Raw genomic sequence first — 19,083 nt, forward strand, 5'->3', positions numbered from 1 at the left:
GCGCTGCTTTATGATGTGCTTCGCAACAGATTCTGGCACGCCTTCTGCCAGAAAAGGAACTAAACGATGCCAGCATGGTGGCACGTGCCCTGTGGATGTTCTTTCTTGTGATCATCGAGGATGGATTTGGGGTCTCACCATAGATCCCTGGCCAGCTGTAATGAAAACCGGACCGCTCTACGCGACGCCACGCGGTCAGGCCGGCTAGCCGCGGAGGCAAGGTGCCAGATCGCCTGTTGTGCAAAATAGTCAGATGCTATCAAGGAAAGCTCTTTCCTTAACTTTTCGTTAAACATCATCTAATCAGAGCCGAGTGTAATCACGCACCTTCCATGTGTCTTTGAGATGTTCTCTGTCCTTGTGGCTTCGATGATCACGTCCGGCGCTGGAAGGCACACTGCTTCGCCGACTTTTTGCCTGCAGCAACTGCATCCTGTAGCGCTCTTGGATAGTTGAGGCGCTGGAAGAGGTCCAGCGCGCAAAAGTCTTCTTCTTTGGGGACCCATCTTAGCATAGGCCCTCTCCGCCACTACGCTCGGGCCGGGGACTGAGTCGTCGTCCTGACTGCCGCTTCTCAGTGGCGTCCCGCGCATCGTGTGCGTGGAACCTAGTGCAGCACACTCGCACCGCAGAAGTCAGGTTCCCCTCAAGATGTTGACGTCGCCTTCTGCTCGCCTCTCGCGATGGCACCTCAACCAGATGAGTGCCTGGGCTGGAGCGTCCCTGTACGCTTTTGACTCGTTGCTGTCGCTCTTCGGGCTGTACGCGGTGATCTATATGGGAATGCAGGTAAGCGGGCACAGGGATCCCTGTTTTCATGCTGTGTAAAAGCCCGTGCTGTATATCCAGCACTTCTGACACACTCGCGTATGCAGGACTCAGACGTACCTCCTTCAGTATATAGGCCAGTTGTTTGGGGGTGGGACTCCATACGGTTGAGAATTTTGGATCGTGGAGAAATTCTGTGCCCCGCGTGAGGGGTGAACACGACTTAGAGTAAGTGTTTCAAGAAGACGGCAGATGACATTGGTGCCTCTCCAATTCGCACGGCGCTTGGCACAGCCGCGGCAATGATACACCCGTCTCGTACCCGGCCGTACGGGCTCTGCAGTGCAAGGAGCTGAGTGTCTCCGCCTGCGATGAATGCCATAAGGTTGGTCGCAAGTTTCTGTTTTGGCTATGCTGCAGCTTCTGGGAGAGCCACATTCACAGCCCGCGTCGCTGGCTCCTCTTCTTCGCAATCCTGCACCGATTGTTGACGTATCCGCAGCACCTGTGAATCGCCGTTGCCTGGCGGTGCTGAAGCAGGAACTGGCCCTCAGCGAGGGTATACCAGACGATGCGACTCAGTCTAGTTGGGAAACCGCTCTTGAAATTGCTTGCATTGCAAATTTCATTCTCCTTATTGGGGTGGTAATCGCCAGGGAGTTTGCAGCCGATGCCGCACCTGTATCACCCGTCTGCATCGACAAGCCAGACTGGGAGACGGAGGATGCTGAGAGTGAAACGTCGAGAATAACAAGATTTGTCAAATTGCACCGGTAAGCTCCAGCTCTCTTTCAGCGGAGATTGTCGGTCCTAGGGTGTCCCAGTCGCAAGCAGAAACTGGGTGCCATGGAGTCAGGTTCGTATTTTCAAGCCACCACTCTCGGTGCCTGGCAGTTACATGCCATCACGGTGGCGGAGAGCTGCTGTTTCGCAGTGTGTCAGGTGTTTAACTTTCATGCTTTTTGGTCGAGGCAGACTGTCGCCAGTACGCGATTGAGGGACGGGTAGAGTAGTAGCAGCGGCTATCTCCTGTCTTGTGTCTCCATATTGGCTACTGCGAGCGTCTTGAACTTAGTTTAACGCCGGAGCGCACTGTTGTATTCGACAGTCTAAGCCTCCTACATACCTTTTGCCTTCGACCGTGGCGAACGTAACAGATCTTGACACACTACTATTGAAAGTTCAGCTCCGTCCACTGCTTTGCTTTCTCTCTGTCGCAGTCTCGTCGCCGGCGGTGTGTTCTTGTCGATTATGCTGTCGTGGGCCGCGCATCTTTGGAGAGTTGCGAAGCTGTGCTCGGGTCACCTTGACGGAGGGGAAGATTGGGATTATTGTTACGCATTTTACAGTGCCCTGATGGGGCCGCCTTCGTTCTTCGTCATGCTCGTTCATTTGATCGCGCTCCCGCTCCTCGTGTCCAAGCTGCTACCGACAACCTACTCAGTTGATTGCTGAGTCTCTTTGTGTACCTGCTGGTGTCACGCACAGTAGTCAGCTGTTTCTGCGCGCCGGTGTTCGCGTCAGAAGCACGCTTCCGAATCTGCGTTCGTGGTGACGTGATACGTTTCGTGTGTCAAGCGGATGCACCATTTTGGCCACGTTGGCTATGACGAAGTCCACTACTGGACAGCCTAGGCTGCATACACTCAACTTTCTTCCCGCCTGACTCCGGGAGTAGGTTCGCTGTACCTGATGTTCGTGGCCGGGTGGGATGACGGCGCGTTGTCACGGCCTGTTGCCGAACAGACGATTGGGAAAATCCCCTCCAGCCTCGTGCCTGGAGGGAAAACCCGATCTAATAGCTGCGTCGTTTAGTCCGCATAGCCGCGCCCCAGACGCGCAGAGATCCCGATGTTCCTCTTAACAGACTGCCCTGATGTTTGAGAGGACAGAACCGTCGTACCACATCTTCGGCAGATAGCTCCCTTCACTGAGTCCCGCTGAGCTGTTTGACTCGCTGCAGGCACTGCAGAGTGCACCTCGAGCTACGGCGCCGGCCACCTCTGGGACACAGCGTCGCGACTAGAGTGACGAAGCGCGGCGGTTGTTAGCTAGCACCGGCTAAATCGGACACGCCACGACCAGCTTGCAAGTCTAGATGACGACGGGGACCTTGTGTACACAGTACAGGCTATTGCTATTTAGACAACCGATCGGCGACACGCAGTAGAGCCGCATTGCAGGGAGCGCGTCTAGAGGGGTACGCTGTAGAGCGTCTTTCCTTGAGAAAAATCGGACCGAGAAAAGCAGTTGAAATAGTTGGTCAAAAGCTCAGTCCTCCCCAGTGAAAACAGGGTGTATCAGTGCCAGCTAGCCAAGACGAAGACTGGAACGCCGTTTGTTTCGAGCAGCTTTAGAGTCAGTCGTCCACCTGCATTGTTTCTTCAGGAATTACGTCGTGCACAGATTTGCCAAGGCCAAGTGCTTGAAGCTCTTGATCGTGCTGCCTCCGTAGCGTTGAGATTTTCAACTTGATAAGTTTCCCCAGTTTCTTGCGCTCCTCCTTTTCAGCGACTACTTTTTTCCTCAGCTTTTGACGCTGCTTCTTCAACTGCGCGACTTCGGACTTCATTTTACGCCACTCCGCCGCCTGGCGCTGCGGCAATCGACACATACCACACGAGGGGCGATGCAGGGTGCGCTTTTTCACTTCCTTCCATGTTTCGCGTTCCCAGTGGTCCAGTACGCAACCTTCACTACACTTGGAGACCCGACGCCTCCGAGAAGTCCACTGTTGTGTTATTCAGGCATAGGACACTGCCCGCAGTATCTGCAGGTAGCTTACCTTGTGTATATGCCGAGTCCCGGATGCTTCGTCCAGCCCGTCGTCACCGCCGGATCCCACCTGTATAACAAGAAGGAAACGAGCCACGGCTTCGGGTCAAACCCCCAGAGAGGCCCCAGGCTACGAGGCTTATTCCCTCTGAAAGGTCAGCTTACAAACATTTCATTGGACGAGCTGTTGTGTCCCACATGGTTCACAGGGAGTCCACATATAAGACATCTCTACAACGACGCGCAACTACTGCGACCAAATATGATGTCGGGAATGTGGGGTGCGCGGTCCAAGCATGTCGGTAATCGACTGCAGCAAGGCATGTCTTTGAGCCGGAAGTAGAGGCTCCAACACTCAGTTCGAAACATACCTTCTGTCGTGTTGAGTCTAGACAAGCCGAGCCCCCGACAGCTTCTGCCGCAGTCGGCGCTAACTCTGGTACCATCTCGTCATCTGCGTCCCCGTACGGTGCGACCCGGCCCGCCCGGTTCTTTCGGTTTTTCTTCGCCTTGCCCATGGTGGGAAACAGACAAGCAGATGTGCCGACTTCAGAAGCTGGGCAGGGCACTCCCAAATGGAAAGAAGCGCCAGCCCGCAAAGTACAAGCGGCCAACTGATACGTTCGATCTGTGGGGCCAAAACGGTAACTGAGACACACGCCAGTCGGACTGACGCTACGCCGGTGAACCCTCGTGGTGTAAATTCAAGAATGCCCGATTGAACGCAGGAGACCTCACGTGCCTAGAATCTACCGGGTGAATCGAAGTGCTATGATCGATGCTCTCTGTGGCCCTACAAGGAGTGCGCATGCGCGTCGATCCACGCGCATGCAATAGCTGGATGCCTGCCCGGGCATGCGGTTGCCGTGTTAAAGCGTCAGCACGATTCTGGCTGAGGACCTGAAGCTGCAGTGCTGTGCCGCAGTGTCCTCTACGTTTCCGACTGCATTTGGCTTCTAGGCAGTGGTGTCTGAAATGAAATGCTATCTTTTTGGCCTCGGGTGTTGGAACTAGCGAAGCGCAGTGGAGTCGTCAGTGTCTGTCACGGCGCGTGCCTTTACCTGCGGTGCACTCATCCATAGGCCGCTTTGGTTGTTGACATACACCTTGTGGCTAGTTCAATGCGTCAAAAGGACTTGCCGTGCAGCGATGGCAAGCTTCAGTAGTGCCAAGCATGCATGCATCGCACACAGTTTCCGAAGTAGCCGCCTGTGGAAGGCAAGCACACAATGACAGTAAACTGCAGTCAACTCGTCAAATGGTCTTCGACCCGGTGCGTTGCCCTGGCTGTTTCTGCGGCGATAGGAATAATGGGAAACCGTTTTGCCTTCTTTGACTTTGCCAACGTTCCTCTGGTGTCTATTCTAGCGGCTGTCGTCGCGTTCGAGGCAAGGAGGCTCGCGGCAGGTCATTTTCCCTGTAGCTGCCGGAAGGCTTCAGTTTGCTTTCCGTGAAGTAGGGTTTTCGTAGGCCCAAGGCCTCTCTGTGACTGCTTTGCTTGGTCGACGTAAAGGCGAAGTCGTCTTTCGTGGGATCCTGAAGCAGTGGTTTACACAAGAAACTTCAGACGATTCCCTCCTCAGGTCTCAGCTGCAATTCCAGACAATGTCCTTCACCACCCATCGTCGATGTTTCTGTATTTTTCGTTTCCTGCGTCTCAACATCGCTTCTCTCCGTCATGGCAACTTCCTCAGAGAGACCAAGCAAACCGTCGGGTGGTAATCCCGGCGACATCTCTGGTGTAGAACCCGGGACAGGAACGCAGCCTCCAGTCGACACGTATACGCTAGACCCATCAGCTGTCCACTCATTTCTTCCTCAAATCTCTGAGACACGCCCGGTTTCCTCTTCTCCCTCTCTCCCTACACAAGCTGCAGCGGCTGCCGCATTTGCAGCAACAAGTGACGAGTCACCAGCGGGTCCTCCTGCAGCGTCGTCTCCCGCGGCAGCTCAGTTACTTGTTCCTCAAGCTCTCGAACAGAAGCTATCTCGGTGCACAGATGCGTCTTGTCGAGATCGGCCCCGAAACGGAGACCGAGGTCCTGAGGATGAAGCTCCGCCTGATAGAATATCCATCGGACATGCCGCTTGGGGTGTCCTCCATACTGCTGCGGCGACATGGAAAGATGATACGGTAGGCCTGCGCTGCTTGTATCCTTTCTTGATGTACGTATATCCTGGTGCATGCAAGCTACAAACATCTTCATCCCCGTCTCTCTTCTGTTGTGGTCAGAGAAGGTGTACATAGGTTCTCAAGTTTCGTTTTTCTTCTGGGTGTCGCTCTTCTGATATAGCTGGCGTACTGTTGAGCCACAAAGGACGAAACAACAAGATGACTAGTATTTCGCAGAGGCGCCCAAGGTGTGTATTCGCCACGCCACGACTTACGCAGACTATGCGAGGGGGAGTTCATGCATGCTATGTGTCGATGTTGTATATGTCTACAAGCCCGTTCTATCTTCTTCGCATTTCGTCTCTCTGTTTTCTTGCCTTGGGTTGCCTTCTCCGGTGTCTATCTTCTCTCATTCTAGTCTTTCCTCTCTTGTCCATTCTCGCTGGAAAACAACGGCTGCGCTGTCATAGAAGGGCTGATTCGTTATAAGGTGCCGTGGATGCCACCCCCAAGAAAAATCGGACGCGTATCTGCTGTTCCGATTCGTTGGTAACGGGACAGCAAGATGTTTGGGTTGATCAGCACTGTGGCGAGGACTCGGCTTTCACGAGGCTCGGGTATTTATACACATATGTTAGCTGTTTTTCTTTGCTGATACATGTGTTTTCTTTGGTCACCTCAGTCTGTAGAGAAACAACAGCGCATGCAAGAATGGGTCCGGTCCTTTGCTGCTCTGTTCCCGTGTTCGCAATGTCGACAACACTTTAAGCCATTCATTCAGGCAAGTCTCTCTTTTTCCCAGGAATCGTTTCTTGCTCTTCTCTCTTATGTAAAGAGCTAGTGTATGCAATCTACGATCAATGGGTGTGCCAGGAGGATGGTGCATGTATGGCCGATAAAGTCAAGAGCCCAAGATAGGGAGACGACGAGCTCTTTTCTCTCTCGGTAATACCCCGTCTGAGTTGTAGGCATTCGAGGCTCACAGTCTAGTCTCCATGTGAAACACATGACCACACGTGAAAAACTGTAGAATGTCTCTAGTTAGTAAATAAGAATGCATCGGTTGTTCGTTCCTTGCTTCGCTGCTATCGTCATCCATGTTCTCTACTGTGAGTCATTCGTAGTCCATGTTCACATCTAATTCACTCACACCTTCTTCCTGTACAAGACACTGATGGAGTAACCTTCGAGAACCGAAGTATGTAGGCCTCGTTTCTCGGTGATGCCCTTCTTTCTGCTGGGAGTATCCGTTGTTTGTGGATCTACTGCAGAAAAACCCTCCGGCGACTTCTGGAGGACGAAGGTCTTTATCTCTATGGGCTTGTCAAGCTCATAATTTTGTTAATGAAGACCTAGGGAGACCTCTATTCAAATGTGATGAGGCGGAGCTCTTGCGGCAGTGGCGGGAAACTCAGTGGAAAGATGACGATGATGACGAGTAGGTTGGCTCTCCTGCCAGCTCTCTGTTCTCTGTGTGGAGTAACGTACCCACCCACGCACGACGCATGAATTACACTTGCTGAGGGTGTTACATGAATTTACAAGAAGAAAAAACAAACAGGGAACGACTTCCTGAAGAGTCGTCACCTATGGTCCAAAGAAGTCTGCTGGGTTTCATGCAACTTAACGCTAGGCATGTAACAGCTGTTTTCGCAGCTGGGGCCGACCCGGGTCGGGCGGTCGTCTTCGTAAGGTCAAGAGAGGCAGTAAGAATGTCAGGCGACAAGGTTTACGAGCGTTGAAGATGGAGAAGTCCTTTTTATCTCTTGCCACAACAGACATTTCGCTTCTGCCTTCATACGAAAGGACTGTTCACGCGTGCTCCTGTGGCCGGCGGAGCAACGGGATCCTTGGACCAGCTCTTGCGGCGGAAGATGGGTATCTAAGCACACTAGGGAAACCCTGTAATGACCTACTGGTATAGGGGGTCACCTCTCGCCCCGGCTCTGTCTGGTCATGGTCCTACCATTTGCGCCTCGGTAGAGACAGAGGACTGTCGAATAGGACGGCCACGGGACTCTACTCGAAGTGCTGTTCTGGCAGGCGTCAGACACTGAGGATCTTTTCGTGCTGTCTCCTTTTTGAAGGGAATTTCCGGTACCAGTTCGGTATCTGTCGTGGTCGGTTCTTTCAAAACGAAACACACAGCACAGTCCACGGGCACGTGCGGAGGAACTTTCTAGGTAAGTCCGGACACACCTTGGATGTGAGGGGAGACAGACGTATGGTTTTCTCTCGGTTGGTAGACTAGCTAGGGTGGAGTCCGGGAATCAGTTTCTCGTGAGCGCCGCAGAGCCGGAGTATAGAAGAGCAACGAGGCGGAAGGAGTACGGTACTCGCTGCGCCGATGTCTTCGTACTGCCCGCGGAAGTCCGTGTGGTTTCCGTCTGCCAGCCGCGGTTTGCCAGAGCGGCCGGCTCAGTGTCCGTTTTTCTCCGGTGATTTTTCCGGAGTGGGATTGCTTCGGCAAGTCCCACAGCCAGAAACCACGAATTCTCTCGAGAAGAAAGGGCCATGGTAAGTAGAACGAGGTGAGAAATTCTGAGGTTACCGTTCAAGTGGATTCTGTGAACAGAGGCGATTGCTTGAAAGAGTACCGCCTCTGCTACTGAAACTGCCGGCAGTGTGGGCACAAGCGGCAGCGAGACAAGACCGTAAAAACTATGTTTCCTCGTTTCTTGGAAGAAAGATAGGCTGATGATTCATTATACCGAGACGAGAGACTCCGGCGCGAAGTCATCCAACCAGACCGTTTCCGGAGCTCCGTTGCTACACGTTCAAAGTAAGCCTCTCATTTCACGTTCTATCAGTTTTTGTCAGGCCGTAGAAAAGGGAAGAGCTCGGTGTGCCCGGCGAGAAGTCGGTCCATCAGCAGTTGATTCACCACAGGGTCATAGTTCGTTAGAGGGTCATCACCTAGAAGCCGCAGCTCATCCCGGGCGGCCAAGCGCATGAACATGGTCTTCATGTGAGGCATGAAGGTACTTGGCTTGTGATGGTGCTTCGTGCTCTGTACACAAAAAGAGCAGAAGAGGACTTATTTCCTACGGCACCTGGCACAAGCAACAGCCCAGTCAACCACGGCTTAAGGTGCTAAATAACTACTGCCGCACATAGTGAAGCAGGCGAGCTTAAGAAGTTGCTTGGTGGATCGAGCCTAGTACGTTTCATAGTTTTTCCTGCGTGACTCCGCTGAGACACCCGATAGAATGAGTCTTCCCGGCAACTCCCCACGACTCCCATCACTATTCCTGATGATCGGCGCACGAGAAGAGGGGCCTGCTACCAGGGCACCCCCCCGTACGAGCAGAAAAGAGGACAAGTCACTCGTGGAGTCCGATGCCAGTTTAGAGAGAACTTACTACAAGAGCCGCGTAAACTGGGTTATCAGTCGTGAAGTTCGGCGGAACGCTGGCACACTCTACCTCGCCCGGGTTGCGGAGCAGTTCGACTTCCTGGATCCGAATCCGGGTCATGTCTTGTCTGTGAGAGAAATACTTCCTCCATTTCTTTGGACGTGCTTTCGCCATGTACATCTTCGGGCCTCGGAAATGCTTCTCCACGAGCGCTGTCACCTGGGCATCCACACGCAACAGAACTCCAGTACCGATTTGTATCTAGACATACACCGATGCTGCTGTTCTTTCAGTGCGGAGCTGTATGGCGCCGTGACTTCCGACGTTCGCATGGAGTCTCGAGGCGCTCACTGTGGTGTGAGTCGAAATTTGGACGTGCGCGCGTCCCTGCGGGGAACCACGTGCAACATTCACGCTGCATCCTTGTTTGTCTGTACCTGTCGCGCGTCCCCTGTCTGTATTCTTGGTCCACTGGAAGTCCGAGTATCCTCCCTACTCCTGAGTTATGCCGCTATATCTTCTACGGAATTCTGTTTACCTTCGCAGAACAACCCAAGTGAGAGTTTCAGCACTAAGCTTCGGCTAGGGACACTCACTCTAACATTCTCCAGATAGGGCCTTCCTAGCCAAAACTCTCCATCCGGTGCTGCATAACAAATAATTCTGTGCAAGTGAATAAGGCCTCCTTCTCTTTGGTGTATCCGATTCAAATCGTAAAATCTTCCTCTCTCCATAATCGTCTGTGTCCCTCCTAGATGAGCGACAAAGAAAGAGCCACTCCGGTCTTTATTGTCGGCAAGTTTAAGAAGCTTTTGTTGGGCTGGAGAGACAACCGGGGAATGTCTCCCTAGACCATAAGGATGTTGTCTTCTACTTTTCTTTCTACTTTCATCAGACAGTCTGTCCCTGGCCCCCGTCGTCGTGGATGCAGATCTTGACTGTGTCCCTGTCCATGATTCGAAAGCATTTCTTTCTTTTTGTTGAGCACCCTGGCTCTTCGCGGTAATTTCCCTCACATGCTCACTAACCCCATGAGGCCCCTCATTTCCAGAGTCACCTTCTTGACGCGACAGCGGAGGAGGCGGCGGGTATAACGGGAATGACTCTGGAGGAGGAATAGTAGATCGTGGCGTATCACCGTGAGGAGTTTTGTAGACGATGCTTGGGTAGGCAGCTGTTAGTCGGTCTGAGGACGACAGTAAAGTAGATGACTGGTCAGAAGTGATATATGAATAGCAAGCCGGAGAGAACGCACGTGAATCAATTTCTCTGACACGAGTATAAGGAGAAAAAGAAACGAAAGACGGTACACAAGTCAGTTTGGTTCTCCTTGGATCTTTGTTCAGTGTCAGTTGGTAAGGGGAGTAATGACGGTATAGCTGCTGTATTACTATGTCTCTCTCCTTTCCCCAACAACAGTATACGCCGAAGCCTCGTTCAGTTGAGTGACCGTCGTCTTCATTGCTACTGTTCCGTTTAGCAGACCTCCTGTACAAGCGGTCGTTTCTCGTGTTATGAGTTTTGCCCTGAGAGAGGATTTGCTCCTTAACGAGATCAGGCTTTCGAGAAATGCGAGAGAAGACACTTCCGGATTTCATGCAAGGACGAAGAGAAGAAAGATTCCTTGAGTGGAGTTGAAGTCCTTCATACATCCCTGGAATTCCTCGTCCTGGCTGGAAAACCCCCGGGGTTCCTTGCACGAACAAGACGAGAGAATACACGATGTATAGAGCCACGTAAGTGAAACCTGAGACATTTGAATTAGTCTGGAGATAATGTGAGGGCAAGCCTACAAAGCGTAGGAGATAAGAAAGTCCTGCGCGGCGCCAGGAACCCATCGCCTTCTAACGACTGGGGTGAGGAGACCCAAGGAAGAGAAGGAGTCGGAGAGCAAGAGAAGTGAAAAAGAACAAACTAAGTTTTCTCCGGCAAAGGCATGTATCGTAGGAGGGGACAGGAGAAGAATGCAGAAGAAAAGAAGTAGATGCGTATAGTCCTTTGCACAATTGCCTTCAAAGAGACCCTGGAACGGGGTAAAGCGGGGAGAGGGAAGAACCAACGCACTACGAATATCCGGTCTTCTGAGAGGTTTGAACTGTATGAGGAGGAAGAGTCTTCACTCTCAACACGTCTTTCTCTTAGCGAAGGGAGCCAAGCGCTTCTCCGTAAAGTGTCATTACTCAAAATAAAAGGTGGACACGCTATAAAGACGAGAAGGAAATCATAGAGGAAACCGCGAAATCAAAACGCCTCACAGATAGGCAAGTACAGAAAAGCCCGCCTTCTTCTAGAAGCCAAGTTAAGAGTCACTACTCATGTATAGGGTTACGTCTGGAGCGTAAGACATGAGTTTTGAAGAGCTCTGGCGCAGAAGCGGGAAGATCAGATCTGACCGTTGCATCCTGTCGTGTCCTTGATGGCAGCGGCCAGGCAGTGGATTCCTGTGGTAGAAAATACGGAAGGAATTGTTCCTGGAGCGACCTGTCCTTGCTTTATTGCTGTAGTTGAGGGAGATGTGAAAGACCAGATGCTAGAAAGAAAACGACGTGGTCCAGCTGGTTCTCAACAGTCTGTAAGAGTGAGGTGAAGTGCGGCAGGGGAACATGGACCTTTCGTCTGTCCGTCTGGGCTGTCGCAGTTGATTCTTTGACTTGGTCTTCATTACACTGAGTGGCCTTCTCATTGTGATGGGTGGAGGCCCACCCCTCGGAAATAGCAGTGGCAAGTGGTAGTGCTGACGTGATTATGACGTTGGCAGACTCCCTTCCTTTTCTTCTTGTTCCTTCAAACTGTCCTTCCGTGTGCGCCCTCCGCATCGACTGATACAGAAGGAGCGACGCAGCAAGCTTCTCTTACGGTGTAACCAAGATTCAGACCCATTTCGCTTTTCCGGGTGTACAGGCCACTACGTCTATTGAGTTAGCGAGACCCCCCTCTCAGGCTCATGCTTTGGAATCTCACGTTGAAGAGCCACGTTAGTTCTGCTTTCTTTGAGGGAAGTAGAGAAGCACTGCGGAAACCCAACCAGGAGAAGGCACAGAAACTGAGAAGACACATCTGCAAAAGAGAAAGCCGCCGAGGTACGACAGACTCGGAAGCACGAAGAACTCAAGGAGTTAGACAAAAGTACGAGCTGTGTGTGTCCGACGGGGGCCCAGGTATGGTAAGATGCAAGACAACACACGGTAGCAGCGGCGGTCAGCCCCAGCAGACCCAAGCCCCGATTGAAGGTCGGGATGTCGTTTTGGGCTCGGGACAGAGGATGTTGAGGACATTCAAGCACCCCATGGTCCCTAGAGACACGCGAAGGTAGCATAGATTATGATGGAGAGAAAAAAGCAAAATGAGAAAAGAAACCGCGCAATGCAGGTTTCGGAGGACGTCTGCGTCCACATCGATTTGCTGAGAGCATGCAAGGAAGAGACGGGGCGGGACAAGTTGTATGTTTCTCGCAGCTGAAGGCGATTTTGCCTGCGTTTGTACACATGTCAGTATTTGATACTGCTGTTTGGTACTTTTTTCATGAGCATCTGGGTCTTCTCCCGCAGCATTCCGCCACTATCGGTCCTTCTCTTTCTCATATCTCATCCGAGCTTCTTCGCGTGCTGTCTCCGCTCAATCCCAGGGTGGTAAGAGGTGGTTGCACAATTGTCCGCCATCGGCTTTTTCTCGAAGTTTTCTTCGTTGCTTCTGGAGGGGTTTGGTGCCGCAGTAAGGACACTACTTTTGACTCACTGTCTTGCATGGTTTCTCGCCGCCGGCTGTGAGGTTTCGGCAGCTGCATGGCATGTCGCGACCTTTTTCATCAACAAGAGCGTCACCTTCGGTGCGGACAGACAAGACGGGCAAAGCTCTCGGGACTCGCTGTGACGCCTCTCCATCTCGGACTGTTCGGGACTTACTGCGAGTGCAGGCTTCACTCCACAGAAAGGCAGCACCACCATCGACCTCCAGACATATCTTGTCGTTCAGCTATAGTTGGAGGGGGGCACAGCGCCGTCGTTACGTGCGTGATCAGAGATCTTTGCGCTGCTGGTCTGTTTTGAATAAAAGTCCTGGCCCCCTGGCCAGAAGAGGAATCTCGGACACTCGCTTTTTGCCGTTTATATTTGTGTCGTGCTAGGCTATTCTCTCGTACATCTGTCTGAATAGCTCCCATTTGGTGCCGTCAAGCGATTGTGCCTTCTGTCTGTTGGACCCCGTCAGTTAGTGTGTGCTTGCCGAAGCTGTGGCACTACTTCGATATGCTGAGTACCGGGGGTAGCCGAAAGCAGCACGGAATGAGGGAGCATATGAGAAAAAACCGCTGCGTCTGTGTCCGTGCGTTGGGTGTGGCTCTCTCTTACTTGCCAAGCATCGCCTTCTCAGGCGATATCCCCCTTCGTGATTCTTCTCATCAAGCAGATCTGCTGCATTTGCAAATAATACTTGCTTACTCTCCATCTCTGGGCAACCTCAGGTGTTCAACAGCAGTCTGAAGATAAGATACGCTCTGTAAAACAGGGAGGAGCGTTCTTCCTACCGAAATGCGGGAGAACGGCTGTCCCAAGACAACCTCGGCGAAGTCCAATTTACGCATCTCTGAGGCTGTTGCAGCGCTGCTGCGACCACCTTGCACAATATCCGAAGCGGCCGTGTTACCCTGCGAGTCTTTTGATGTCTTCTTTCCCCCTCATACTCATTTGCCGATCACGGGCCTTCCAAACTCTGAAGAAGGAAGCTCTGTGACTCCATCTGAACCGGTCAGAACAAGCGATTCTGCTTCTTCGACCCCTGGAAATGTCAACACTACTGCGGCTCACAGCCTGTGCTGTGAAGGGAATACCCCGCCAACTCGTTGTGAAACCCACAGCGATGATCGGTGGAAAGGAGTGAGTATTGATGAGTCAGGACAACATCTGGCTGTGTGCCAGTGTAAAGAACGGTGCATGTACAAGGCGGCTCTGTCGTACTTGGCGCCGTACGCAGTCAGCGCCGCTGTAGAGTCAGAGATCAGTTTTGACTTTCTGCAAGCTGCAGGATGGGTGCGGCTCGCGCTGTTCGTCAGTGGCAGCTGTCCGTTAGCTCTGAGATTGAGCGAACGGCGCGTCCAGCTAGCGAAGGAGAGAGCGGTCACGGCGGCTCGGAGTCTGAACTCTTCTGAGGACTCATTTAGGCGGCAACGCTGGGGAGGACGGGGAGACTGTTACAGCGATTCGGAGCTTTGCAGGTCTGATTCATCGTGTCCGGGTGAGTCGCTTTTCGGGACAAACGGTTTGTCGTGCTCGGTTGAAAGGCCAGCTGAGGGTGAGCATGAAACCACCAGCGAAAGAAAGAATACCGGGTTTCTCCAAGTGGAGAGAGATAGTTCAGTCAAACGATATGACAGGGGAACAGCCAGACTGCAGAAGTCCTACGTGTCTCAGGAACAAGCACGGGGCCGAACGAACACTGGAAGCGTGGATGAGTCCTGGAGCTCATGTGCTCGGCAAACGCTATCATCACCTCGAAAAAAAGCAGGTCGCGCGTCGAAGGGTCGTTACGATCGCGCCGGTGCGATCAGACGAACGAACGGTAACGAGGGGCCGAGTCGGGGAGAGACAGTTTCTAAAGTGCCACATGTCGAAACCCGTCGCCGGACGTTTAGTTGCAGGCTCTCTCGAGTCAAGAGTGAACCGGAGAATATTCCGGAGAAATTCTCCGAGCTGTCGCATATCGACTACAGAGCAGGTCATGCCAGCAAACATTGTCACAGCCATCACGACAAGGAGCGCGGAAGAGCTCAGAACACGGTCCATCCTGGCCCACAAGATGCCCGTGAGATAAGAGGTCACGATGCAAGGGTAACCGATGACTTCCCGCGGGCTTGGGAGGAGCTGTATGAGGAGCTCAGTTTCATCAAACTTCTTCTGGAGCTCCATCCCAAGAGCGGGGATCTATGGGCCTATCGACGGTGTGTGTGGCGCGCTGCCTTAGGTGTTCTCAAAGCAATTTTAGAGGCACCTGTCGACACTCATAAGACCCGGCAGTCGCTTACGGATAAGTCAGAGGATCGGCTAGTGAAGGCGCCCCGTGCGAGGGGCGACCAAAAGGGGGGAGACAAGGGTAGATGGAGGGGAGCATCCCACTCGAGTACATCAAGGAAGACACGTACCTGTGCATGGGAGCGGCTGTCGGAGGTACCCCGGCGCAGTGCGCGCGGTCGTGAGGCCTTTGGAAGTGGGAGCGTCTCAGAAAGGCACGAGCGAGCGAAGACCATCGACCAACCCAGAAGATTAAGTTTCCCGGGGAGAAGCGAGAACAATTGTTGGTGGGCTATTGCTCAAGCACGCGGGCTACTGAAGAAAGAGCTGGAGTTAATTGCCGACCAGGCTGCCCAGAGGCCTCACAGTTATCAGCCATGGGAGCATTTCTCTAAGATCGAAAAGGCGTATGATTTGCATGCCTTCCCGCAGTCGCCATCCGGGACGGGCGTGCAAGCACAACGACTCTTGGTGTCCTTGCGCTCGCATGAGGTTAGGATGTCTCCGGGTGAGAAACGGCCGGTGACCAGGGAAGAAGCAAGAACGATCTCCACAGAAGCGCTCATTGAAAACTTCTTGAAGAAACAGTGCGGCCTTCTAGCGCACACATACGCTCCACATCATCATTGGGCGAGGTGCTTCGACGCGCAGCTCTCCCGAGTGATCGACGCATTCGATTATGCCCTCGACACCAGTCGTTGCAAGCAACCTCCGGATACACCCTGTCCTTCTACGTTCACTAAAGAAGGACAAAGTATTTCTGCGTCTGCTACTGCTCTAGTCCGACAGGTTGCAGCTCTACTCCGCCGTTTCGCCCGCGCGAACGAAGAAATTCTATCAGTATTCCCGCACCTGGAAGCGCCTTGGTGTGGGCGATCCAGCTTATTTGTGTCGTATATTAGAAGATACTTCAGTGTGATTGTCTCGCTCACAGGATGGAACGGGCAGAAACGAGCGGGTTTACCTGTGTCGCTCTACCATCTGTCGGGGTCGAGTTTTCTCACTGGAATTTCAGACCAACCCGGAAACGACAGTTTCGAGCCGGGTTGTTCGGCGCACGGCGGCCCCGATGACAGTCCAGTAACAGATTTTTGCCAATTCTACCCAGAGAGTGCTGACGATGTTGAGAAGTTCCTGGAGCTCGCGTACAGTTTTCTTGTAGGCACCGTCCAGCAGGAGCTGCGTTGGTGCCAGCAGTTTGCGCAAAGGAAAATGCAGGAGGAAGCTTTGAGCTTAGGGGATGAAAGAGTTGACCTGATGCAGAGATGGCTGTTGTGTCATAGCAAGAGCCTTGAGAGAGAATTGTTTAACTGTGGCTGCTGAAGATCACGGAGCGAAGCTGCTGCCGACGGGAGGGAACGCGTGTTTTCTAAGCGAGTGACGGACCAAGTAATTTCTTGTTCGGGTGTGACCGCATCTCTTTCGAACGCCGTGATAGGCTCTAAGGTTGGCTTTCATATTGCTAAACAGTTCGCAGCCACTCTGAAAAGCACGTGTATCTGGGCTTCGCTTTGTACACGTGTTGTCGTGCTCAGCAGGCTGTAGTGCTAGCCTGTCTGTAACCCCAGAAGCATTTGAGCAAGAGCATCCCGCTGTTATGGGCAGATTGATATGAATGCTGGTTTGAACTGAAGGCTGCTTTCCCCAGCAGCACGAATATGACGTGGAGTCCAGGCAAGCGTAGAGGCGTAGAAGGCTCAGTCTGCGAGCAACAGATAGTCAGCTGTAGGCCAAGTGCCAAACACCGAGTGGACGCGCCGCCTTTAACGGCGGCAAGCTCTCTCGGGTCGACCAGCAGCCTAGGCTGGCCTTGGCGTGACACTCCATACATCGCTGGTGAGCATCTTTGGCTACATTGGAGTATTCGGGTAAACAGGCACCGTTCACGTACCCCTCACGACTGCCATTCGCCAGTGCCTGCCCCTCTGCGTGAGTCAGCGTCACGATTATTTGTCGGGACATCCCGCCCCGCGCCCGAGAACGCCAGATGGAGCTAAGCTACAACTGCTGATCTTCCGGCTGCAGGCGTGTCTCAGTTTATCTCTCTCGACAAATAGCGCACCGGCAGGGGCGGTCAACCGGGTGGAGCGTAGTGGTGGCAGCAGGAACTCGAGAACAGAAGGTTTCTTCTTTGCAGGTTAGCAGAAGTGTGATGCGTTCGAAGCAGTCCCCAGCCCTAAGAGGTAACACATGCGAGATGGCAAAGCTGTGGCCGCGGCTGGGCACTCGGCAAACACTGATTGGCTTCACGGGTGTCTCGGAGACCCCGAGCCCCACCCCGCCTGTTCCATCCGCTTCTGGACAGCCAGCACCGCTCGCTGCGTATCTAGTTTTGCGTAATGCCTTTGGAGCTTCTTTTTCTGGGAGGCAGAAAACCGCTCCGGGTGGACAGGTGGCGCGGGCGGTCCAAGGCGTTCACGGGGAAGAGACCTTCGGAATAGTTTTTCCAGCAATTCGTCCTCCAGCCCCCCAATCTCCCCCCTACGAAGACGAGGAGAGGTCGAAGGGGAACTCTTATCTGTTTCGATTCCTCTGGTTGTAGAGGAGACCTGTTGTCCAGGGCGACGGCTACCAGGGTGTCCTGACATCGGTTTCCCCTGGATGTGCGGCTTTAGAGAGGGCGCTGTCGGGCCATCTGTCAGGCTGTCGTTGGTAACCCTCGAGTAGCTAGTGGGGGATGCTTCTAAACAGTAGATTGTCGTCGGGTCAACCAAAGTTGTGTTTTCTCTTGCTTTCAGGTACGCCTCCCTCCGTGCTTCCTTAGATACTACTGGGAGCCGATCTGGGTGGTAGTCGCCAATATCGACGCGATCCTTGATCTCAGTGAGAAACTCAGTGAGGGTGCTCTTGAGCTCATCAAAATATTCGACAGGAGTTTCTCTGTCACGTGCAACGCGCTGTCGCTCGACTTGCTCAATACTGTCGCCGTCTCCCGTCGGGAGTGCAGTCCCAGAAGTCACCATGGACAGCAAGGACACCTTGTCATCTGGAGCTGGGTCGTATGGCAGACTGGTAAACTCTCTTTCTTTCTTGGCCCATCCGGACAGCTGTAGTCCCAGCGCAGAAGATAGAAAGCGCCACGATATTGACGCCCTCGTGGCTGTTGGTGAGTTTGCTCTTGATGCAGACGTAAGTAGAGGACCGCAGCGACAAAAATGCGGAGCGAAGAGTTGGTCTTCGCCAACTCTTCGCTCCGCATTTTGTGCTTGCGTGACGAGCCACACTGGTAACGAACGGTGCTCCCCGGCTGCTTAGTAGGGTACCCCCAAGCTCCGGGCAAGAGTGTACTGTCCTTAGTTCCTGAGCGGATGGTACTCTGTGGCTACAGCGCGTCTGTCATCTTGAGCATCGACGCAGACGTGCGCTGGGACGGGAAGATCGCTGCTTTCCTTGAGTATCTTCGTGTTATAGCGGGTGTAATGGATTTCACGGGCATTAGCAGTGCCATGGAAAAAGCGAGGACTTTCAGCCTTTTGGGGTGGCCTGACGATATCGGCACCGGTGGAACAGAACCCGTCGCCTGCTTTACTTGTTGCGCTCCCAAATCACGCGGAGCGCTACGAACTGCTAACTACAAAAAGATCAGCAGTCAGAAGGGAGAGCGAGCGACCGTGTGCCGACTCACCTTGTACTTGCCTGCAAAGAAATTATACGGGCCTAGGTAATCTGGGCCCACGTTTTCCCATTCGGGACTAAGTTCGCCCTCTGCCTCAGCAACACACTGATGGGCTTGTAGCAGTCGCGGCATTCCTATCGATGGCAATGCCCTCCCCTTCTCGAAGAGACGTCGCACGGGTGGGCCGGAGAGTTTAATTCTTCGGGGAGTGGCTGCTAGGACGGCACTTCTCTGTCGCAATCACCAACCGACGTGTGCAGCCCACACAAGGAGCACAACCGTTCTGTGGGCGGTCGCGAGTCTTCTTTTCTCATGTCCGATGAAGGCGACCTCCCGGTGGTGCCGGGTGATACACCACGTGTCGGAGCTCCGAAGCGAACGGGAAGCCTGGGAGGCTGTCCAGCTAGAACTATCGGCATTGCACGCGCAAGTATGGCGAGGGAGGCATCGCTA

The 19,083-nt window shown here is 53.2% G+C and overlaps 6 protein-coding genes across 6 annotated transcripts in view; 3 read left to right on the plus strand and 3 right to left on the minus strand.

The window, feature by feature from the left end:
- Positions 1-578: 578 nt before the first annotated feature.
- Positions 579-2,223, plus strand: CSUI_000988 (uncharacterized protein; the record flags this gene model as incomplete). The annotated part of the gene is made up of 3 exons (XM_068061194.1): positions 579-789; positions 1,189-1,541; positions 1,989-2,223. Exons 1-3 carry the CDS (start codon positions 652-654, stop codon positions 2,221-2,223), a joined length of 726 nt encoding a protein of 241 aa, XP_067926825.1. The 5' UTR covers positions 579-651.
- A 566-nt stretch (positions 2,224-2,789) lies between these two features.
- On the minus strand, positions 2,790-4,464 carry CSUI_000989 (uncharacterized protein). The gene is made up of 3 exons (XM_068061195.1): positions 3,915-4,464; positions 3,554-3,613; positions 2,790-3,364 (listed from the first exon to the last, which is right to left on the minus strand). The coding sequence occupies exons 1-3, from the start codon at positions 4,059-4,061 to the stop codon at positions 3,128-3,130; spliced, it is 444 nt and encodes a 147-aa protein (XP_067926826.1). The 5' UTR covers positions 4,062-4,464; the 3' UTR covers positions 2,790-3,127.
- Positions 4,465-4,513: 49 nt separating this feature from the next.
- CSUI_000990 (erv1 alr family protein) lies at positions 4,514-8,330 on the plus strand. The gene is made up of 3 exons (XM_068061196.1): positions 4,514-5,677; positions 6,339-6,437; positions 6,928-8,330. Exons 1-3 carry the CDS (start codon positions 5,222-5,224, stop codon positions 7,096-7,098), a joined length of 726 nt encoding a protein of 241 aa, XP_067926827.1. The 5' UTR covers positions 4,514-5,221; the 3' UTR covers positions 7,099-8,330.
- A 100-nt stretch (positions 8,331-8,430) lies between these two features.
- Positions 8,431-12,337, minus strand: CSUI_000991 (50s ribosomal protein l21). The gene is made up of 3 exons (XM_068061197.1): positions 9,609-12,337; positions 9,019-9,231; positions 8,431-8,666 (listed from the first exon to the last, which is right to left on the minus strand). The coding sequence occupies exons 1-3, from the start codon at positions 10,848-10,850 to the stop codon at positions 8,463-8,465; spliced, it is 1,659 nt and encodes a 552-aa protein (XP_067926828.1). The 5' UTR covers positions 10,851-12,337; the 3' UTR covers positions 8,431-8,462.
- Positions 12,338-12,510: 173 nt separating this feature from the next.
- Positions 12,511-16,431, plus strand: CSUI_000992 (uncharacterized protein). The gene has a single exon (XM_068061198.1). It carries the CDS (start codon positions 13,539-13,541, stop codon positions 16,335-16,337), a length of 2,799 nt encoding a protein of 932 aa, XP_067926829.1. The 5' UTR covers positions 12,511-13,538; the 3' UTR covers positions 16,338-16,431.
- An 829-nt stretch (positions 16,432-17,260) lies between these two features.
- CSUI_000993 (tubulin delta) overlaps positions 17,261-19,083 on the minus strand; it is a gene marked incomplete at its 3' end in the record, with an annotated part of 5,830 nt that continues 4,007 nt past the window's right edge. Inside the window, exons 8-9 of the mRNA XM_068061199.1 lie at positions 18,640-18,786; positions 17,261-18,061 (exon numbers count right to left, since the gene is read on the minus strand). Coding sequence (XP_067926830.1) covers positions 17,261-18,061; positions 18,640-18,786 — 948 coding nt within the window. The remainder of the gene's footprint in view (positions 18,062-18,639; positions 18,787-19,083) is intronic.

The sequence above is a fragment of the Cystoisospora suis genome (assembly GCF_002600585.1).
Source record: "Cystoisospora suis strain Wien I chromosome Unknown contig_391, whole genome shotgun sequence".
Lineage (NCBI taxonomy): Eukaryota > Apicomplexa > Conoidasida > Eucoccidiorida > Sarcocystidae > Cystoisospora > Cystoisospora suis.